This window comes from Oryctolagus cuniculus, chromosome 11 (genome assembly GCF_051225735.1).
Source record: "Oryctolagus cuniculus isolate XC-2025 breed Fujian yellow rabbit chromosome 11, ASM5122573v1, whole genome shotgun sequence".
Classification (NCBI taxonomy): domain Eukaryota; kingdom Metazoa; phylum Chordata; class Mammalia; order Lagomorpha; family Leporidae; genus Oryctolagus; species Oryctolagus cuniculus.
Window position 1 is genome coordinate 16,156,517 of NC_142877.1, and position 20,036 is coordinate 16,176,552.

Here is a 20,036-nt window from a genome sequence, read left to right on the forward strand (position 1 = left end):
GCATTGCTACCCTCATTCCTGCTGTGGGTGATGTCCCCATGTAGAGCCCCCTGCAACTTTGCTAGTGGCTGTCGTTTCCCATCTTCTCCCCCTGAATAAATGGGCTTGGAGCACATGGGCATCCTACTGGGATGCCAAAATAATATGGCAATGCTGGCTGTGGAAATTGTTACATTTCAAAATTTCAGTTGCTTAAAATCAGCTACTAGTTTATTCCTCCTTTGTGTAAAGTCCAAAAATGAGTGTTCCCAATAGGTGGGTGGCCTTTAGTATGGTCCTTGACATTGGAGGAACTTGGCTCCTTTTAAAAATTATTATTTTAAAATATTTACTTTCATTTGTCTTAAAGACAGAGTTAAAGAGAGAGAAAGGGAGAGAGAGAGAGAGAGAGAGAGAGAGAGAATCTGCTGATTCTCTCCCCAAATGGCTACAATAGCCAAGGCTGGGCCTGGTGAAAGCCAGGAGCCAGGAGCTTTTTCCAGGTCTCCCACATGGGTGTAGAGGCCCAAACACTTGGGCCATCTTCCACTGATTTCCCAGGTGCATAAGCAGGAAGCTACATCCGAAGTGGAGCAGCCAGGATTCGAGTAGGCACCAATCTGGGATGCTAGTGTAACAGGTGGAAGCTTTTTGCACTATGCCAGCCCCTATTATTATTTTTCAATTTAAGAGGCAACAAGACAAAAAGAAACAGAGTAGGGAAAGAGTTCTAATCTTCTGGCTCATTCCCCAAATGCCTGTAACAGCTAGGGTTGAGCCACAGCCCAGGCTTGGAGCCTATAACTGAATCCAGGTCCTCCACCCAGGTGGCAAGAACTCAATTACTTGAGCTATCACTGCTGCTTCCCAAGGCCTGTATGGGCAGGAAGCTGGATTCAGGAGTCAGAACTGGGCCTCAGATCTGGGCACTGCATTATGGGATGTTGGCATCTTCATCAATGTCTTAAGTGCTAGGCCAAACACCTGCCCTCTGGTCCCTTTTAATGTGGCTGTGCCCTCTCCTGGTCTCTTGAAATCCCAAGCATTCATCTGGAAGTGGGAAAAGAGAATGGGCTAGGGATCCTCATCCCGCAGTGTGCACGCAGATCACCGGGTTCTTGATAAAATGCAGACCCAGGCCTGCTGGAGGCCGGAGATGCTCCTTTCTTACGAGTTCCTAAGGTGGTGCTGAAGCTGACAGTCTGACAGCCACCCTTTGAGAGACAAGAAGACGGAGGGTGGAGATGTGGAGGTAGGAGGGAGGTGGCTCTTGTGGACCAGGCATCACACTCGTGCCCCATTGACTAGGACTCAGGGGTGTGGCCCTACCAAATGACAAAGGGAGGCTGGGGAAAGCACTTAGCCATGTGTCTGGGGCCATGTTACAGGGCGCTATGGTGTGACGGCACGTGAGGCAGAGTAGACTGCGCCTTCTCAGTGAGCCTGCCCTGTACCTGAGGCTAGGGTGAAAAAACAGGGCACAAGAGCTGGGGAAAGAAGGCCTTCCTGGCTCTGTTCTGCGGACTGTCAGGAGCCAGAGTCACGGGTATACCTGGTGTGAGCTGGCAGGAGGACAGGGACCAAGATGCCCGTGGGAGCACCATGGGACCCAGGGTGGAGAAAGTCAGACACATCTTGCATCTAAAGCGGCCTCCCCTCCTGGGCGATGTAGTAGAAGACGTGTGCGTCATTACTCATCTGTCCAAGGAAACCTCTGGAACCCCGTGGGGTGGGGGACGGCAGGGAGACATGGAAGTGGAGACTGACTCAGTATTTTCTCTGAGTTTCAATTCATTCCCCCCACCGTTGCCTTAGTGGTTTCTTCCTTGCTGCCTTGCTGGGAGTTTAAGGTAATAAGATAACACATCTGAGAAGGAGCTGTCTCTTTACTTACTCTGATACTGCCAGGCCATGTACCAGGAGATTGCTTTCTGGGAAACACCATAAAGATAGAACCTTTACTCTGCTCCCAGTGGCTCTCATCCCCAAGAGGTGGGTGGATTTTCTGATTGGTAGAATGTAAAAAAAATCTGATAACTATGAGTGCAGGTTTCTCTGTCCTTGTCATCTTGCTCCTTGTTGATACAAGCCCACCCAACTGCCTGAAGTGGTCTTTCCACTAGGGCAGCTCTGGCTGTAGGTATCAAAGCCAACTTTGGGAGGGAGCGGTCTGTGGTCACCCAGCTGCTCTGTGTGCAGGTTCAAGGAAGGAATTTTGGGCAGCGTCATTTGGCCTCCAGTCTAAGATGTTCTCTCTGACACAGCTTGTGAGCAGTAAAATGGGGGCTTGGAATTCTGTCTCTTTCCTGTCTCTGTTCTTAAGTGTATTCAGAACCCAAAGGGTATAGGGTATGTATTATTGGAACCTTCTAGAACATCAACAAGATATGAATTGCCCAACACTTAACTGGCAGCTATCAGTGTTTCTCGTATTGGGGTGAACAAATGAGGCAATTTACTGCTACTGAAGTGGCTTGTCTTGTCTGAAGAGTCCGTTCTGACTTGAAGATCTTCATGATTAAAATAAAATTCCAAAGCAACCGTGGTTTTCTAGGTGAAAATACTCATCCCAGAGTTATCTGAGTTTATCTACTGTGTTTTATGATGCAATTTATTTCATAGAATCATAAGACTCTGAGCCCCAGAGTTCAGCGCTACAAGTTGATTGTGAAATTTCCTTTGATAACTCCTCCACTTGTCCGGGCTTTATTTAACCACATGTGGTGATGGGAAACTCATTTTGTCTCTGTGCAGTCAATCCCATTTTGCTCCTGCCTTCCTTGGTAGAAAGCCCTTTGCGTGTTGAATTGAAATGTGCCTCCTTGTGGTTTCTCTCATCAGTCTGCCCTTTAAAGCAGCTTTATTAATTACCTATTGCCAAGGCAATGCTGCACAGCGAGCCAAGAGGAAACAATGGCAAACAGCAATAACCATTTAGTCTCGTACCCAGGGGGCCGTGCATCATTGGTGGGTTGGAGGGCCTAGGTTGAACGTGGTGGCCCCATGGCTGTGTTTCTCACTCCCGCGGTGGCAGCGTTGGTTCTTCGCTCTCAGTTGAGCTCCACTCTCTTTCATGGATGTTTATCCTTTGTGCCCAGCTGAACGGGGTCACACTACGTGCCCCCTTCTTCTTCTCGTGAAAGATGGCAGTAGTGTAAGAGGACAAGCCCAGCGAGGAAGCACGTTTTAAGCCTCTGCTTGAATCCATCTCTTAACACACTGGTGGTCAAAGCAAGTGATAAGGTAGAGCCCAGAACCTGGGGAGGAAGACGTACTCTGCTTCTTCTGAGAAGAACTGCCTCTGTGGCAAAGGACTTGGGTCCACAGAGTGTTGAAGAACTGGGAACAACCATTTAATCTGTCAGAGTGACTCAAAAGAGGTTCACTTGCTTCCTCTGAGGTGGCTTTTTTTAATGCTTGGAGGTGGTAGCTCTGCATTCTGAAAACAGTACTGGTAGCACAACCTTTGACTGTGGAGGGAATAGGGAAAGTCCTTCAGTCTTGGAGTAAAATAAAAATTCCCTATCTCCCAGGGTCAGTGTGAAGATTAAATTGAGTAATAAATGAATATGTTGGCCGGTACCGCAGCTCAATAGGCTAATCCTCCACCTGCGGCACCGGCACACCTGGTTCTAGTCCCGGTTGGGGTGTCGGATTCTGTCCTGGTTGCCCCTCTTCCAGTCCAGCTCTCTGCTGTGGCCCAGGAAGGCAGTGGAGGATGGCCCAAGTGCTTGGGCCCTGCACCCCATGGGAGACCAGAAGGAAGCACCTGGCTCCTGGCTTTGGATCAGCACGGTGCGCCGGCCGTGGTGGCCATTGGAGGGTGAACCAACGGCAAAGGAAGACCTTTCTCTCTGTTTCTCTCTCTCTCACTGTCCACTCTGCCTGTCCAAAAAAAAAAAAAAAAAAAAAAAAGAATATGTTAACCATTCATTTACTCATTTGTATGTGTGTATAAGATAGATAACATTAACCCTACTCAGCTTTCTCCAGTGCTTAGCAAGTGTCATTTACCTCCCATGCCAGCTTCCAGTGGGTTCTCACACTCCCCCAGGGGTCTCCCTTTCTTACTTGGGTATTTTCTGCTTTAATGTGTTCCCTTTTAACTGATGGTTCCCTGTTCTGAATACAAGACTTCAGGTGGAATACATTGGAGTGATGATACCTCTTGTGTCGTAGAGACTCTGCCTCCATTCAAACAGCTCAACTTCACGTGTGGTTATATTTCACCTCATGGCACCTACGGAGGTTGCAGGCAACTAGACTCCTGGCTTTTTGTTATGTTTCCTTCAAGAGCTGCTGGGTGTAGTGTTTCTTCTGTAACTGTTTGCAGACAGTCTACCTTGTAGAAATCCTTCACATGTCACTGCCTCTGACTTCATTGAGCCACTTTGTTGAGTACGATATTTCATCCCCATTTATAGATGAGGGGTACTCAGGTTTAGAGAAGAGATGTGGTCCCTCAGGGTCTACCAGGCCCCCTCCCCTAGGGCCACGCCTCTGGCCTCAGTGTTTATGGATGCAGCTGATTTTCATTCTCTCTTCTTGTCTGTACTTCCAACTCCCTTTGGGGGTCTTCAGGATCCTTCATGATGGTGAACAGCTCTGGGAGAGCCTCTGGCCAGAAGGCCCACCTTCTCCTGCCCACCTTGAAGGAGAACGACACCCACTGCATCGATTTCCATTACTACTTCTCCAGCCGGGACAGATCCAGCCCAGGGGCCCTGAACGTCTACGTGAAGGTGAACGGCGGGCCTCAGGGGAACCCCGTCTGGAACGTGTCCGGGGTCGTCACCGAGGGCTGGGTGAAGGCAGAGCTCGCCATCAGCACCTTCTGGCCGCATTTCTATCAGGTATGGATGGCATTTTACCATGGTCCGATTTTTGAGAAACCATGATGAATCTGGGTGCCTCTTGCCCTCTCTAACATTGATAGGCCTGGAAAGGACCTCATTTATTTAATCAATCATTCAACTTTACTGGGCTTCTCATCCTAGCTGGGCCTTGTGGAGGCAGGGTCTTGGGGAGGAGACTGATAGGTAAATGAATAATCCTAGTGTAACAGGGTGTGTGGGGGTCTAGGACACTGGGTGAACACAGCACCAAACTAATGCCTGCAACTGTTACTCTCCCTGTGTTGTAAGTGGAAAGATTTCCATTCAGAGGAAAGAGATAGCCAGAGATCACTGCTAGTAAGGCAATTAGGGTGACTTCTAAAGAGAAATGGTGGCTTGGCTGAGTCTTGAAGGGTGCGTAAAAATGATTGGGAAAGGCATTTGAGTTGTCAGGGACAGAATGGACCATGGCCCAAAGAAGTGAGTGAGAGATTCTGGCAGAGCCTGGAAGCTCTGAGCTGTTGAGGGGCATGTTGCAAAGGGGATACGCAGGGAGAAAGCCTGCAAAGTGGGGTAGGTAGGTCATAGGGAGCTCAGTCTGGAGCACAGACTGTCTGTGGTGAAAGCCACTTCCCCCTGGCACCCCTGACTTAATGTAGATCAGTGTGTTCCTAAACCAAAGAAGGAAAAATAAAGTCACAATAATGCCCAGTTTCTGGATCAGTTTCAACATGTCCCTTCCTTGCCCTGTTTATCTCGTTACGAACTGAAGGCACATAGTATGCAGACCCCCACCAGCCCACAGAGCACGCTTGAGGAACACAGTTCCACGTCATCTTAGTCTGGGACTATTGAAAAAAAGAATTTAGGGCTGGCGCTGCGACTCAATAGGCTAATCCTCCGCCTTGCAGCGCCTGCACACCAGGTTCTAGTCCTGGTCAGAGCGCCGGATTCTGTCCTGGTTGCCCCTCTTCCAGGCCAGCTCTCTGCTGTGGCCAGGGAGTGCAGTGGAGGATGGCCCAAGTGCTTGGGCCCTGCACCCCATGGGAGATCAGCAGAAGCACCTGGCTCCTGGCTTCGGATCAGCGTGGTGCGCCGGCTGCAGTGCACCGGCTGCAGCGGCCATTGGAGGGTGAACCAATGGTAAAGGAAGACCTTTCTCTCTGTCTCTCTCTCTCACTGTCCACTCTGCCTGTCAAAAATTCAAAAAAAAAAAAAAGAAAGAAAAGAAGAATTTAGTATCATGAAGATTGAACTTATATGTCCTGGGACCCACCCGTTTGAACTGCACAACCCCATGATTTTTAGTCAAGTTTCAGAGTTGTGCACCCATCAGTATAAACTAGTTGTGGAACATTTTTAGCATCCCGGTGAGGTCGCTTTTGCCCATTTGCAGTAAATCCTCATTTGCACTTTTGAAAGTTTTTTCATAAGAAAGTGCTATAGTCAAGATGTGCATTTTGGGGACATTTCTCTAGCGACTGATGGTGCATCTGAGGGTGGGAAGATTAGTGACTGAAGCCTTCTTAGACATCTTCCTGTTCTACATCCCTGGTGCAGTCCTTGCCGAGGTCAGTGTTAGGAATACACTTATCTACTGAGATCACTTGTGTTTGTATCTGTGAGATGATTCAAGCCTTATTTCTCTTTGCCTGGATAACTAGAAATCAGAACTTAATACTAACTTATCCTCATTACGTATTCTGGATTTTGGCATACCAATTTCCATTTTATTTTCAATGGGTTGTTATTTCTCTTTAATTTTATTGTCCTTTTTTTGTGTATTTCCTGAAATTCTTCTAGCAGCAGGAGAAAGATGATGATATCGGTTATAGTAAGATGTTGGTGCTGATGAGACCTGTCATTTGTTGTCTGTCATGTTCCAGACATAGGACAAGTATTTTTATATATATTAGCTTATTTAGTTTTCAGATGGATTCGTTGAGGCTGGTGCTGTTATGTCCATTATATAGATGGTGAAATTAAAGCACAGAAATGATGATAATATAAACTCACTTGGAGGTAGAAACTCACTTCGTGCTCACTCTGTTGGAGGCTACAGCCTAAGTTAGTATAGCCGAATACATAAATGTGTGCTACATACATAATTTATAAACCTGTAGTAGCCACATTAAAAACAGAAAAGAAGCTGGTATAATCAATTTTTTTAAAGATTTATTGTGGGGAGCAATTTGGACTATACTGTTACTGGAATTAAGACTTATTCTATGCATCTGCTCTCCCACAATATGGCGCTGGGAGAGAAGAAAGAGGCTTCTACACAGCTGCCTCCAGTTCAGCCAATAAACTGTAGGACTTGCTCCTGATTGGAGAGCAGCGTACTCGGCGTGTGGGCAGCCGAGTTAGGATTGGCGGAGGAGGACTATAAAGGAGGAGAGAGACGGCATGCACCAGAAACACCTAAGAGGAACATCTAAGGGGAACACCTGTGCAGCCCCCAAGAGAGCCGGCCGGCGGTGTGCCGCTCCCCCACGGAAGTGGGGAATGTGGCAGGGGGAACCGCCCTTCCACGGAGGTGGAAGGGATGGTAGCCAACCCGGGAAGGACCAGCAGCCAACCCGGGAAGAACCAGCAGCAAACCCGGGGAGGGCCGAGCAGACGAAAGAACAGCGCAGGGTTTAGTGTCGTTCCTCCACGAAGAGGGGGAGCGACATAATGGTGCCGTGACTCGGATATGAAGCCTAGGCAGGGTTTGGTGTCGTTCCTCCACGAAGAGGGGGAGCGACAATTTATTTATTTATTTGAAAGTCAGAGTTACACAGAGAGACGAGGAGAGGCAGAGAGAGAGAGGGGTCTTCCATCTGCTGGTTCATTCCCCAGATGGCCGCAACGGCTGGAGCTGCATGAATCCAAAGCCAGGAGCCTGGAGCTTCTTCCGAGTCTCCCGCATAGGTGCAGGGGCCCAAGGACTCAGGCCATCTTCCACTGATTTCCCAGGCCACAGTAGAGAGCTGGATCGGAAGTGGAGCAGCCAGGTCTTGAACTGGTGCCCATATAGGATGCTGGCACTGCAGGCAGTAGCTTTACACACTACGCCACAGCACTGGCTCCATGGTATAATTAATTTTAATAACATGTTTTACTTAGTCCAGTATAACTGAAATGTTATTTCAACAAGTCATCATCCTAAACAAATACTAGTGAGATATTTTACATTCTTCATAATTCCTTACAATGTATATATTTTATGCTTTCAACAAGTCTTGATTTGAATGCTGGATTGGCATTGGGAATACTAGTCTGCATTTATATTTTATAAAAGGTACAGTTGAAGAAGTGGATTCATAACATGAGTTTTCCAATACTGAATTACCAGCTTCTGAAATGTGAACTTAAAGTAATTAAAATGAAATAAAATGAAATAACTCATTTTCTCAGTCTCACTGGCCCCATTTCTGTAGCTGTAAATGAATGATCCGTGACTTCTGTATCAGGCTGCACAGACCAAAACCCTAACCACACAGCCACACGGCTTCCTCTGGTAGAGTTCTTGGAACAGTTGGCCTCGCCTGGCTCCCCTGACAGGGGAGACGAAGGTGTATCTTTGAACGGGGCTCTCGAAAGACGTGTGGCCTTCAGGCAGGTGTATGCGTTGCATGAATTGTCGCACTCCATCATGTCAGAATCCTGCATTTCCTCTGGCGGGCCCTGGACCTGGGTCTGAGAGTTTGGAGTCCTTGGTCAGGAGAATGACGGGAGTGAGTCACAAGAAGGTATTTGAAGCAGCAATCGTCAAGCTGTGCAGATTACCCCCAGGGACCCCAAGAACTGGCGAGGGGCAGGGTCTTAATAATAATGTTTGTGACCCTGCTGTCTTTGGTTCTCTCCCAACTCATCTCCCCTGTCCACCCATGGAGTGGCCAGGAAAGAGAGGCAGAGAGCAAGGAAAGTTAGGAAAAGAAAGGAGAGGAGAGGAGGTGAGAAAGGGAAGAGGAGAGAAAATCCTTGGAAGAACTCATTTTAAGTTTCATGTGGATGGCAGAGCGGTTATCTAAATGTTTTCCTAAACCATTGTTCAGTCACTCAATCAATTTACTTGCCCATCACTCAGCAAGCATCCTGTCTGAGCCTGGCCGGTACAGATATCCATAATGCACAGGTGAGCCAAGCAAAGCCTTGTGATGGTCAGTGAGGACTGTCTGCATTTTATGTCAGGCTAGGCCCTCGCTCGTTCCTTTAGAACAGCAATAACCTGTCAATAAAAGTGACTAAAAGCAGAGTCCTTTCATTTTGGCATGTGTGTCGCTAACAGTACGATGTTCTCTCCTAGAGCTTTCAAGACAAATCGAGCACCTTTGGCCTCTTTTTTGTGTCTCCTCCTTCCTCTTGTGCAGGGTGTTTTAACTGGTTTACCAGGCCTGCAAACTTTTATCTGAAACTCTGGTGTCACGGATGTTTCAGAATTCAGAATATTTGAAATTTTTTTTTTTTTGACAGGCAGAGTGGACAGTGAGAGAGAGAGACAGAGAGAAAGGTCTTCCTTTTGCCGTTGGTTCACCCTCCAATGGCTGCTGCGGCCGGCGCACCGCACTGATCCGATGGCAGGAGCCAGGTGCTTCTCCTGGTCTCCCATGGGGTGCAGGGCCCAAGCACTTGGGCCATCCTCCACTGCACTCCCTGGCCACAGCAGAGAGCTGGCCTGGAAGAGGGGCAACCGGGACAGAATCCAGCACCCCGACCGGGACTAGAACCTGGTGTGCCGGCGCCGCAAGGTGGAGGATTAGCCTAGTGAGCCCCGGCGCCGGCCTAGAATATTTGAATTTAAAAGTTAGTCTAACTGCATACCCCGTAAGCTTTATAACACCTCTACGAGGCTCCACAGCAGCACGCCATAGTCAAATACACAAATTCTCCTACAGCCAGACTCCGGCAGGTTCACAAGAGATGGAATGAATGAAGGCCACTGTGTCAGAGCGTGGCTTGGTGCAGGTGTCACCATCGAATCACTCTATGTGACACTTAGGTGCAAGGCCTTGTCTTCAGAGTATCTGGGGCTTCAGAATTGCACTGAATTCTGTATGGATCTCGGGAAGGGCTCATGCCCATGTGACTTGTGGAGTGCGGACAGCTGTTCCCTGGGAAAGAACGAGGTGGCTGAGGTCATAGCGTGTGGGGAAAGCTGCAGGAGACACAGTCAGCTAAGTCGGGATTCTCTGGAGTCGGGAAGAAACCAGGCCACGGGTGTTTAACGTTCAGCCTCCCGTTTCAGTGGGCGACCTCTTTTTGTCCTGTGACTGTCTGTGGAGGTGCCGTATGTGTCTGCTTGCCTGGGACACGCCTGGTCAGCCTGTGTTGTCCTGGTGAGGTTGTTGACAGCGTCTGTTTCCTAAGGCAGCCCAATTTGGATGATAAATTATGCAGGCTCCCTGTCCATGGAGATTGACAGGCCGCATACTGGCATGTGCAGCTTTGATTCATCCTTGTATCAGACATCATGCAGGAATTTTCTACAAAGAGCCAGATAGTAAACATTTGAGTCTGTGGGCCATCCAGTCTCTCTTGTAATCTCCCAGCTCTGCCATCGCCTTAGATACCATGTAAATGAATGGATGTACTTTATGCGCAAAAACAGGTGGTGGGTCCCTATTTAGGTTTGAGGCCATGGTTTACTGAACCCTAGTGTAGGTAATAAACTTAGGCCTAGAGCTGGATAGTGGAGTCCAAAGTATATCACATATTGTTGACAAAGTTGGGACCACCAGAGCTCCAGTGCCTTGGCACTTAGAATGAGCCCGGCTCTTGCCCATGTGACTTGTGAAGACTGGTGGGCATTTTTCTCTGAGATGTTCCCTGGGAAAGAATGAGGGGGCTGAGGCCACAGCATGTGGGGGAAATTTCAGGAGACACAGTCAGCCAAGGCGGGATTCTCAGGAGTATCAGTGTAGCCAGCAGATGTCTGTACACACTCATGGACACCCCTAGGGAGGCCTTAGCCATCCCATTAGAAATCTTTTTATGAGGACCTGGTGCAAGTGAGTCTGGGATAAAGCCCCAGGTTGGAGTGCAAAGAGCAGGAATATTGCCCCACGAGGAGAGACTCACCATTGGCCACACTTTTTGATGGAGAGTTGGGGGAGAGTAGTTTCTTCAGCACTCCCTAGTGCTGACCCTGTGCTGGACACAACTGCCTCACCTTTGTACAGTGACCCTCTGTATTCCGTGGCCATAGGCCATCTCTTTCAGAGTGGGAGGGATTGCAGGAAAATCTAAATCCCACAGGATCCTGTCTAGGTCCTCTGGCTGCAAGCTCAGTGCCTGGCCTTTCAGAATAGCTGGGCTGTTTTGAGAATCTTCCGCGCTGTAGCCGTGTGATGTGTGATGTTAGCTGTACCCCATCATCATTCAGAATCAATTTGCTTGTAAAAGGCAGAGAGTAATAGGAGGTACGGTGAAGGGTGCTTCTGTGTTTCAGATAGATAACACACGTAGCATCATGTCAGCCCTACAGTGGGCCTGGGCAGTTGTTGCAAGGGAGGGAATCGGAGGAAAAGGGGAAGGAGGAGAGGGCGCCTTCATTAACAAAACGCCCACCGTAGTTTAGCCTGGTCTCGGTCACCTCTCTGCCGGCCCTGTGATAAGCAGCCTCGTCTGGAGAATTTTCTGACTCCACATGGCGTCCTTACGTTCCCTCTGCCCTGCACTGTATGTTGAGAAAGCAGTGTGGAACAGACACGTGTCTCTGTCATACACAATGCCACCAGAACGTGTCCACACACACAGTAGCACAGACACATGTTTCCCACACTCGCAACACGCTTGTGCACGTGTGCACACATGGGGAGGTGGCAAGAAAAGCGAGTGTACCTGGAGTCTCTGAGACAGGAGTAACACAGGTGTGGGCATTCCCAGACCTCAAGCCCTGCCCCTACACATAGGATTCCGTGGAGTGAACACAAGTGTGGTTTCCAGTACTGCTGGGCTTTAGACCCCATGGTGTGTGCATTAAATTATCAGATTATTTCACAGCCCTTGACTCCTGGCTGGGTCATAAGCATGGGGTTTCCATCCTTCTTCTTAATGGGCTTTGTGGCACCAGGTCTTCAGAGGGTCCCGGGTGGGGCTGTCCCTCTTTAGCCCACCCCTGCCTCCTCTCCGGAGAGCAGGTGCCTGGTAGATGTTGTCAGCTGTGTGCTTCAGATCATGACCTGTGTCCACGGGATATTCATTCCATGTCTTGTTTTTAATGATTCTGAACTTTTTTGTTTAGAAAAACAAAGAACTTGTGTCCGTCTTTGAGCCACCTGCTTGCTCTGTTCTCCCTCACCTCCCTTGGTCAGATGACCTTGTGTTCCGCACTGGAAACTGCTGTGCAGATCACTGAAATTAAGAACTCATTTTGGCTGGCGCCGCAGCTCACTAGGCTAATCCTCCACCTTGCGGCGCCGGCACACCGGGTTCTAGTCCCGGTCGGGGCGCCGGATTCTGTCCCGGTTGCCCCTCTTCCAGGCCAGCTCTCTGCTGTGGCCAGGGAGTGCAGTGGAGGATGGCCCAAGTGCTTGGGCCCTGCACCCCATGGGAGACCAGGATAAGCACCTGGCTCCTGCCATCGGATCAGCGCGGTGCGCCGGCCGTGGTGGCCATTGGAGGGTGAACCAACGGCAAAGGAAGACCTTTCTCTCTGTCTCTCTCTCTCACTGTCCACTCTGCCTGTCAAAACAAAACAAAACAAAACAAAACAAAACACCACACACACAACTCATTTGACTTTGATTCAGCTAGACCTGAAACTCAGTTCTACTCCCTGGAACTCCACTGGCATCCAGCACTTTAAATCTTATAACTTTGCTCACAATTTAGGAGGACCTATCACAGGGAGAGGCCCACCCTTGGAACCCTACCTCCCTCATCTCTCCTCCCTCCCCGACTCCATCCCTCTCCCCTGGACAGTAAATCCTCCTCCGTGTCTTACAAAGGCCTCCTTGAACTGATGTGGGAAATAGAATCTCTTGGTTTTATCCAAAGCCATCTCTCCTTGGGAAAACATGCAGGACCGTGGTCGTCTTCTTCAGCAGAGCCCTGAGGATCCTGCTTTTATCTTCTTTAAGGAAACTTTTGCTGTGCACATCCTCTGCTCAAGGACTGTGAAAGGTCCTGAAACCCCCAGTTCCCCTGAAGCGTGGCCTCACAGATGCAGCACCTTCCAGTAGGCACACGGGCTGCTCTTTGCAGGGCTAGGGCGTGACTCATCTCTGAGCCTCTCTTGGGAAGTCAGTTCCTGGCTCTTCCCAGTTCCCCATGCTCAGGGCAAGGTCTTCACCTTTACACACAAGCTCTGCCTCCCTGACACCTGCACCAGGAGGTCTCCAATAAGGCTCTGTGGGCCAGCGCATGTGCATTACACATGGTGGCCTTGGAGTTGGAGAACCCTGCTGAGAAGTTGGGGTTCCCAGCCCAGGCCTCTGCTCTGGTCCCTGCACTCAGTCTCTGCCTCCTTGCACTGACATGAGCCGCCTTGCATGGCCTGCTTCTGCGCTTACCTGCCACTTCCCTCCATCTGGAGGCAGACAGCCCTGAAGTAGTCTCCAGACTTCTCTGCCCTCTGCTCTGGCTCTGGTCACATTTCCTGACTTCCGGCACTCAGGGCTTTGATCTGAGTTCCCTGTGAGTGTGCTTGGCTATGGAGGGCTGCTCTCTCACTCCTGAGAATACCTGCGTGGCTGTTTCCATCTCAGGGGCCTGGTAACCCCCTGTTTCTTTGTGCTGTCTCTTTCCAGGAGCTGGAGCAGGCTGGGTCCTGGAAGGGCCTTCCTGTGGTCAGAGCCCCACACCCAGGCACCCCACTGGGGTGAGCATCTCCACCCAATTGTGCAGGGTCTCCTGGGGGAACTGCTGACATCCCCAGCCCCATTTAAAAACTTTGGCATCCAGGGCTTATTACCATTCCAACTTCATCCTTTGTGACTTGCCCACTGAAATTGTTGTTTGGAGGGTTGATGACTTTTGTTGATTCTCAATAGTGTTTTACACAGAAAATGCTGTTTTCCTGTTAATGGGCCTATGTACTACAGGTATTGTTCTCAGCTTATCACTTGACTTGTGTTCTAGACTTTTGTTGACATACTAAGCATACCTTGACATCATAGTTATTGAGAAGGTTTTATATAACTTTTAAGAAATTGATTTTTGAGACTTTGTTGTTAATTTCTAATTTTAGTAAATTTAGTTAGAAAATATATAGAACCAAATGTATGCAATTTCTTGTTTGAAGAATATTGAAGATATTCTCATATAATCCCTGCATGCTTAAAAAGAAAGTTTCATTCAGTTGGTTCTCATTAGCATATGCATAATAAGTAAATTATTATTTGTATTTTGTATGTACTCAGTACCTTTGGTTTTTCCTGTTTGATAAGTTACAGTCTAAGACATGGGTTTAAGTCTCTAGATATTATTTCCCATCATTTTCTCTTTCAAGTTTTGAGTCATGTATTTTTTAAAATTAAAATACACTTAATAGTTTATATTTTTTGTTTAAAATTCTACTTTGATGCATTCATATTTTCAACAACTGTCTTATTTATTTGCATTTTCTTATTATGTCTTTGTTCAACTTGTTCTTTTTAAGGTTACGGAGTCATTCTGTTTTAAGTGTTTAATCTTATAGTATACAATTATGTTTTGATTATTTAGACAGTGGGAGAGCATTTCTCTATTTTAGCCCATTTATATTTATTGTCACAACAGACTTTTTTCCTTACTTTTGTCATTTTTGTTATACAGTTTGAATGCTTTCATGCTATTTCTTTTTAAATGTACTTACTTTGTACATTCCATTTTCTTTTGATTTTTTCTATGGACTTTGCTTTTAGTTTCGAGTTTTTTTTTTTTTAAATAGACGTGATTTTTTTTTTAAAAAAAGATTTATTTGAAAGTGAAAGTAACACGGAGAGAGGGAGACAGAGAGTGTGCGCGTGTGAGAGGGAGAGAGAGAGAGAGGAAGAGATCTTCCATCTGCTAGTTGACTGCTCGCATGGCTGCAACAGTCAAGGCTGAGCCAGGCCAAAGCCAGGAGCTTCATCCGGGTCTTTCACATGGATTCAGAGGCCCAAATGCTTGGACCATCTTCCACTGCTTTTCCCAGGCCATTAGCAGGAAGATGGATCGGAAGTGGAGCAGCTGGGACTCAAACTGGCTCCCATATAGGATGCCAGCACTGCAGACAGTGGCTTTCCTGCAATGTGTGATTTTTAAAGAAAGGCTCTCTGTTCACTTGGCCTTGTAGGATGAAGTCGCTGTAGCCCTTGTAGATTTGCAGACCTCTCTACCCTGTCCTGCACACTGTTAAGCCTCTCTGAGAGGCTGTGCTGTCCCAGCACACTGCTCTGGAAGCACGGCTGTCATGTGGGTGCAGTGGCTCTGTGTCTGGTGTGATCACTGTCCCCAAATCAGCTTACATAGCTCCCGGGCAGCCATCAGTCACTTGCTGCTTTACTGCCATTGGCACCTGTGCCACCAGTGCCCTCCTCTTCCTTGTTGTAGCTCCAGGCCCCAAAGAGAGAGTACTGGCCTTGACTTTGGCTGGCCTGGAGTGACCACGTGGACCACTGAGAAGTTTCCTCTTCATCTCCTTAGCCACCTACTGTCCATCTACTGGCTTGAACTGAGGAGTGAAAGATGGGACAGGGTCCACTTTGGAGGTTGTCAAGTGGATAGAGGTTAAAACATGATGCTGGATTGGACCAGTGTGGCACACTGATGCTTTCCTACAAAAAACAGCCTCTGGGACCAGCGCTGTGACATAGTAGGTTAAGCCTCCATCTGTGGTTGTGGCATTTTATGTGGGTGCTGGTTTGTGTCCTGGCTGCTCCTCTTCTGATCCAGCTCCCTGCTCATGGCCTGGGAAGGCTGTGGAAGATGGCCCAAGTTCTTGGGCCCTTGGCACCCACGTGGGAGACCCGGAGGAAGCTCCTGGCTTCAGATTGGCACAGCTCCAGCTGCGTTTGGGAAGTGAACCAGCAGATGGAAGACCTCTCTCTCTGTTTCTGTAACTTTGCCCCCAAATAAATAAATAAATAAATCTTTAAAGACAGAAACAAAGATGGCTTCTTCCTTTAGTGCATCCTAATAGTAGAGATGGGAGAGGATGGACAAATTTCAGATATCCAGTGAGGTAGACTCAAAAAAAGAAAGAGAGAGAGAGAGAAAGGGAGAAGAAAGGGAGAAGGAGAAGCCCAGACAGAAGCCCAGATCTTCAGCTTGGATGGAGTGGGTGGCGCCATCTGTGAGTTCCACAGTTCAGGAGGGTGGCCCCTGGGACGTGAGGGTGAAGACTGCAGAGAGATCCTGCTCAGTTCTGTTGCATACAGATTGCGTTTGTGGCACTGATGTGATACCAAGTGGAAACACAGAGCTGTGAGCTGGATGAGTGAACTGCTTGCTGTTCAGGTGAAAAGTCTGAGAGTAGAGACGCTGGGCCTGGGAGCTGGCAGTGAATGGTGGAGGTTGAAGAGAGCATGCATGGGAAAGCAATGAGTAGAGGAAGTCCAGGTTTGAAGAGCAGATGGAGGAGGAGGCATACCTGCTAATGCACCCCCAGAATACTCCCAGATGGATGAGAAAAACCATGAGTGATGTAATCTCAGCACCTAAATAGAAGAGACCAGAAAAAGAGAGCTACGAGCACTGATAGTTATAGAAGAATGGTCAGGCAGTGATAATAACTGTAGCAAACATTTATTGAGAGCCTATCCCATGCCGTAGACTGTTCTAAGTAGGGTATGGACTGAAAAACTACCCTATCCAGTGAGGTAAATGTGGTAATTGTTGGTGCAGAAACCACGGCACAGAGCAGCAAGTACCTTGCTCAGGGTCACACACCAGTAAGTGGCAGAGCCAGACTTGAACCAGGCATTCTGACCCAGAGCCCACATACTACACCACCCTGCTCTGTAAAAGAAAAGCACCCGCTGGATTTAGCAATCAGGTGACTGCTAGTGTCTGCCGTGAAAACAGCTTTTGAGAAAGCGTTACAGACGAGATCTAGAGTATAACAGGTTGGGGTTTTGAAGTGGAAAGTAAGGAAGTATTGGGCGTGTGTAAAGATAAAATTATGGAGACTTTTCAGTGTGATTGAAACAACTGCAATAACAGGGGTGAAACGGGTGCTGAAGGGTTGTTTGTAAGTGGAGAAACCCAAGCGTTTCCCTAAGTCAGGGTTAGGAGTAAGAGGGATGGTCTGGGCTACAGGATAGAGAGAGAAAGTTGAGCAGAACCAGAACCAGGAGGGTGGACAATGCAGCAGGGGTCAGGGTCAAGAGCACTGGCGTTTCCTGCAGAGAAGACCAGGTCAGCGGATTAGAGATTAGCAAGCAGCCTTCTCTTCCCTCCTGCCGGTGTGTGTGTCTCCTGGGACTGGACGGAAGATGTTGAAGGGAAAACTCGTGTGTGTGGTACAGGAAGGGTAAAGGCAGGTTCGTGACAGGCGTGGCAGAGCTGAGCTGAAGATGCAGAGGGAACTGTCTGGTGATTAGGCCACGTGGTGAGGTGAACTTGGGCTGCTTGAGAATGCAGAGGGGTCCAGGCAGATGCACTGACTGCAGAGAAGCAGAGGGCCAGACAGAGGCAGGAACGAGGGCAGTGACCTGGCAGAGTGCTGGGGGGGGGGGGGGGTGGCTCGTGCCCAAGTGCAGGGAAACGGGGATTTTCTGAAGTGAAGAAAGCCAAGAGTGAGGGTGAGCTGAGGCATTGGCTTCGCGGAGGTCAGAGGTGATGCCCAGGTTGTCCACACAGACACTCACATGACCTTGGTGGAGACAGGGGTTGGGGGACGAGGGAAGTTGTTATCTGAACTATAACAGCTTAAGCATACACACACATTTGTGGAAATAAACAATTCAGGTGATAGTTACACAAGGAAATATCTATTCTATTCTATTCTCAGATATGAGCAGCTAGGTTGTTGCTTATTTTTAAGAGGTATTATTAAGAGATGGACCTTATTTCATCTGAGTGCAGGATCCAATCAGGGGAAACCCTCCTTGGCTTATTTGAGCTTCCAAGGTAAGCGTGTCTCTCACCCTTCCTAGGAGAGTTGAGGTGTTGGCTGGCAGGAGGGGGGCAGGTAGATAGACAGGAAGGCAGACAGACAGGCAGGCAGGGAGGCTGGCTAGTAGGGAGGGAGGGAGGGAGGCCATTCTTCCCTGGGTGTCGCTGAAACCACAGCGAGCAAGGTGCAGATTGGAGTCCTCGGGCCACATTTGATTGTTTTTCCTGTTTTGTGTCTGAAATCCATTAAAAATGTTCCATGTGGCTGACTGTTCTGCCAGTCAGCAGACGGTGGCCTTTTTACCTTGTTTGGAGAACCCGAGTCCATTGCCAGGGTGTAGTGTGCTGTCCTAATGTAAGGTCTCTTTGCCTGGCTCTGATAGGAGGCTTCCTGTGATGAACGCCCACAACCGCCTGTGTGAAATTGACTCCCGCCTTGTGTGTTGCAGGTGATATTTGAATCTGTCTCTCTGAAGGGTCATCCTGGCTACATCGCTGTGGACGAGGTCCGGGTCCTCGCTCATCCGTGCAGTAAGTCTGCCCTCCTCCCAACACTGCTCTGTGCAGACCGGGTATTTCTGAGGCTGCAAATCCCCCTCTTCATTCAGCTCACAAACATCTCTCACTCTCTCTCTTTTAATCCTTCAAAAATGCTTACATACTCAATGCAATCAGTCCTGAATAAATCCATAATTTTGCTGGCCTGTTCAACAGGCAGCACCTCCAGGAATGTGCAGAGAGTAGCAAAACATCTTCGTTTGAATCTCCTGCCATTATTAAGGGAGTCTAAAGTCCTGATTGTTTATTAGTGGGATTCAGACCACTGAAGTGGAAGAATTAGAGGGCTTTGGATGGAATCTTGTGCAATTGTCTTAAAAAAAGAAAACCAGCAACACCAAAACATGGAGCAAATTAGCTCACTGTTCACTCACAGGGAAAAGTACCCCAGAGCTATTAATTCTTTAAAAATAATCTTAAATATGCTCATCAGTTCTGTGTAGGGGTAGGCAGAGATTTCTCTTGGTGGTTAGTGTTCATGGTGTGGTGTCAGGAGTCCTTGGCGCACTCCGCTCCCCCACACCCATCCATTCTCCCCAGAAATTGCCCTCCCTTCGCTGTATTTAGTCTAAGGCACGTGAATGGGTTTCGACAGGAAGATGTGGTTTCTGGGCTCACAGAACCTCAGAGGGCCACGTCTTGGGTGCAGGTTGTTGAGCACAGGTAATACTTGGGTAGGGATTCTGAAATTAAAACAAGCAAAAAAGGTATGGGAGTTGGGGCAGCCCCGGGTGGGATGGCTGAGATGCCGTCCCATAAATTTGTTGGTTCTCTGCTAATCAAAGATCCCCATTCATTTCTCGGCAGTCATCCAGTTGGAAGTAGCCCTGCAGCGGGCCTCTCTCAGTTCCCCCCATCTGGCCGTGAGTCATACTCTGGGCTGGAACGCAGTTTGCTGCTGCCTCAGGACTCCTCACGTGCCCTCGTGCTGTGCCTTGCAGCCCTCCCACTTAGGACTGCTCTCATTTCAGCCTCATCCACACTGCTCTCAGTGAGAGGACTCTTTCTCCCTCTGCAGTGAACTTGTCAGGCCCTGGATCATCACTTTATTCCCTCTTCCTGGCGCTGGAATGCCATCCTGTGACTCATGGCCTTAGGGCACCATCACTGGAGGAATCTGGGACAAGTCCCAAGTTCCAGACTCGGGGGAGCTGTGTTTGGCGTCTGTGCAGGAGAGACCCTCCTTCCGTCCACATCTTAGGAGTGTAGAGATCCGACTCAGACTCCATTCCCTACTCCCTGGGTCGCTTCCTGATCTTTTCAGATTTTCTCAGATCGGCCTGTCCATTCTGCCGTGCCTGGGAAATGCTTGTGTCGAACCAGACTTCGTGTGTAGAGGATCCCAGTGGGTGTGCAGGTGAGTCCCTCACCAGCATGGAGTCTTCCCCTCGCTCGAGTCCCGAGAGTCAGCATCCAGTGCTGAATGATATTTGGCCTGAGACTGCGCAGGTGTGTTGGGAGGAGATGCCCTTACCCATAGCCCATTTAGCTGCACACATGTAACCCAGAATAGCTAGCAGACTTCTGTCTTCTCAAATCCTACACAATCCCATCCTTAGTACTTACTCCCAATTGCGGCATCTACCTGCATTCCTGTCTCTTCCCTTGGGCTTGAAGCTTGGACTTGGTCTGGTAGCTGACACTGGCTCTTCCCAAGAG

The 20,036-nt window shown here is 48.7% G+C and overlaps 1 protein-coding gene across 3 annotated transcripts in view; it reads left to right on the forward strand.

Annotated features, from left to right (window-relative positions):
- PTPRT (protein tyrosine phosphatase receptor type T) overlaps positions 1–20,036 on the forward strand; it is a 1,117,000-nt gene that overhangs the window by 400,416 nt on the left and 696,548 nt on the right. For all 3 annotated transcript variants that reach the window (XM_070051826.2, XM_051846098.3, XM_051846094.3), the window contains exons 3-4: positions 4,561–4,832; positions 18,269–18,350. In XM_070051826.2, the coding sequence (XP_069907927.2) occupies positions 4,561–4,832; positions 18,269–18,350 (354 nt within the window). The remainder of the gene's footprint in view (positions 1–4,560; positions 4,833–18,268; positions 18,351–20,036) is intronic.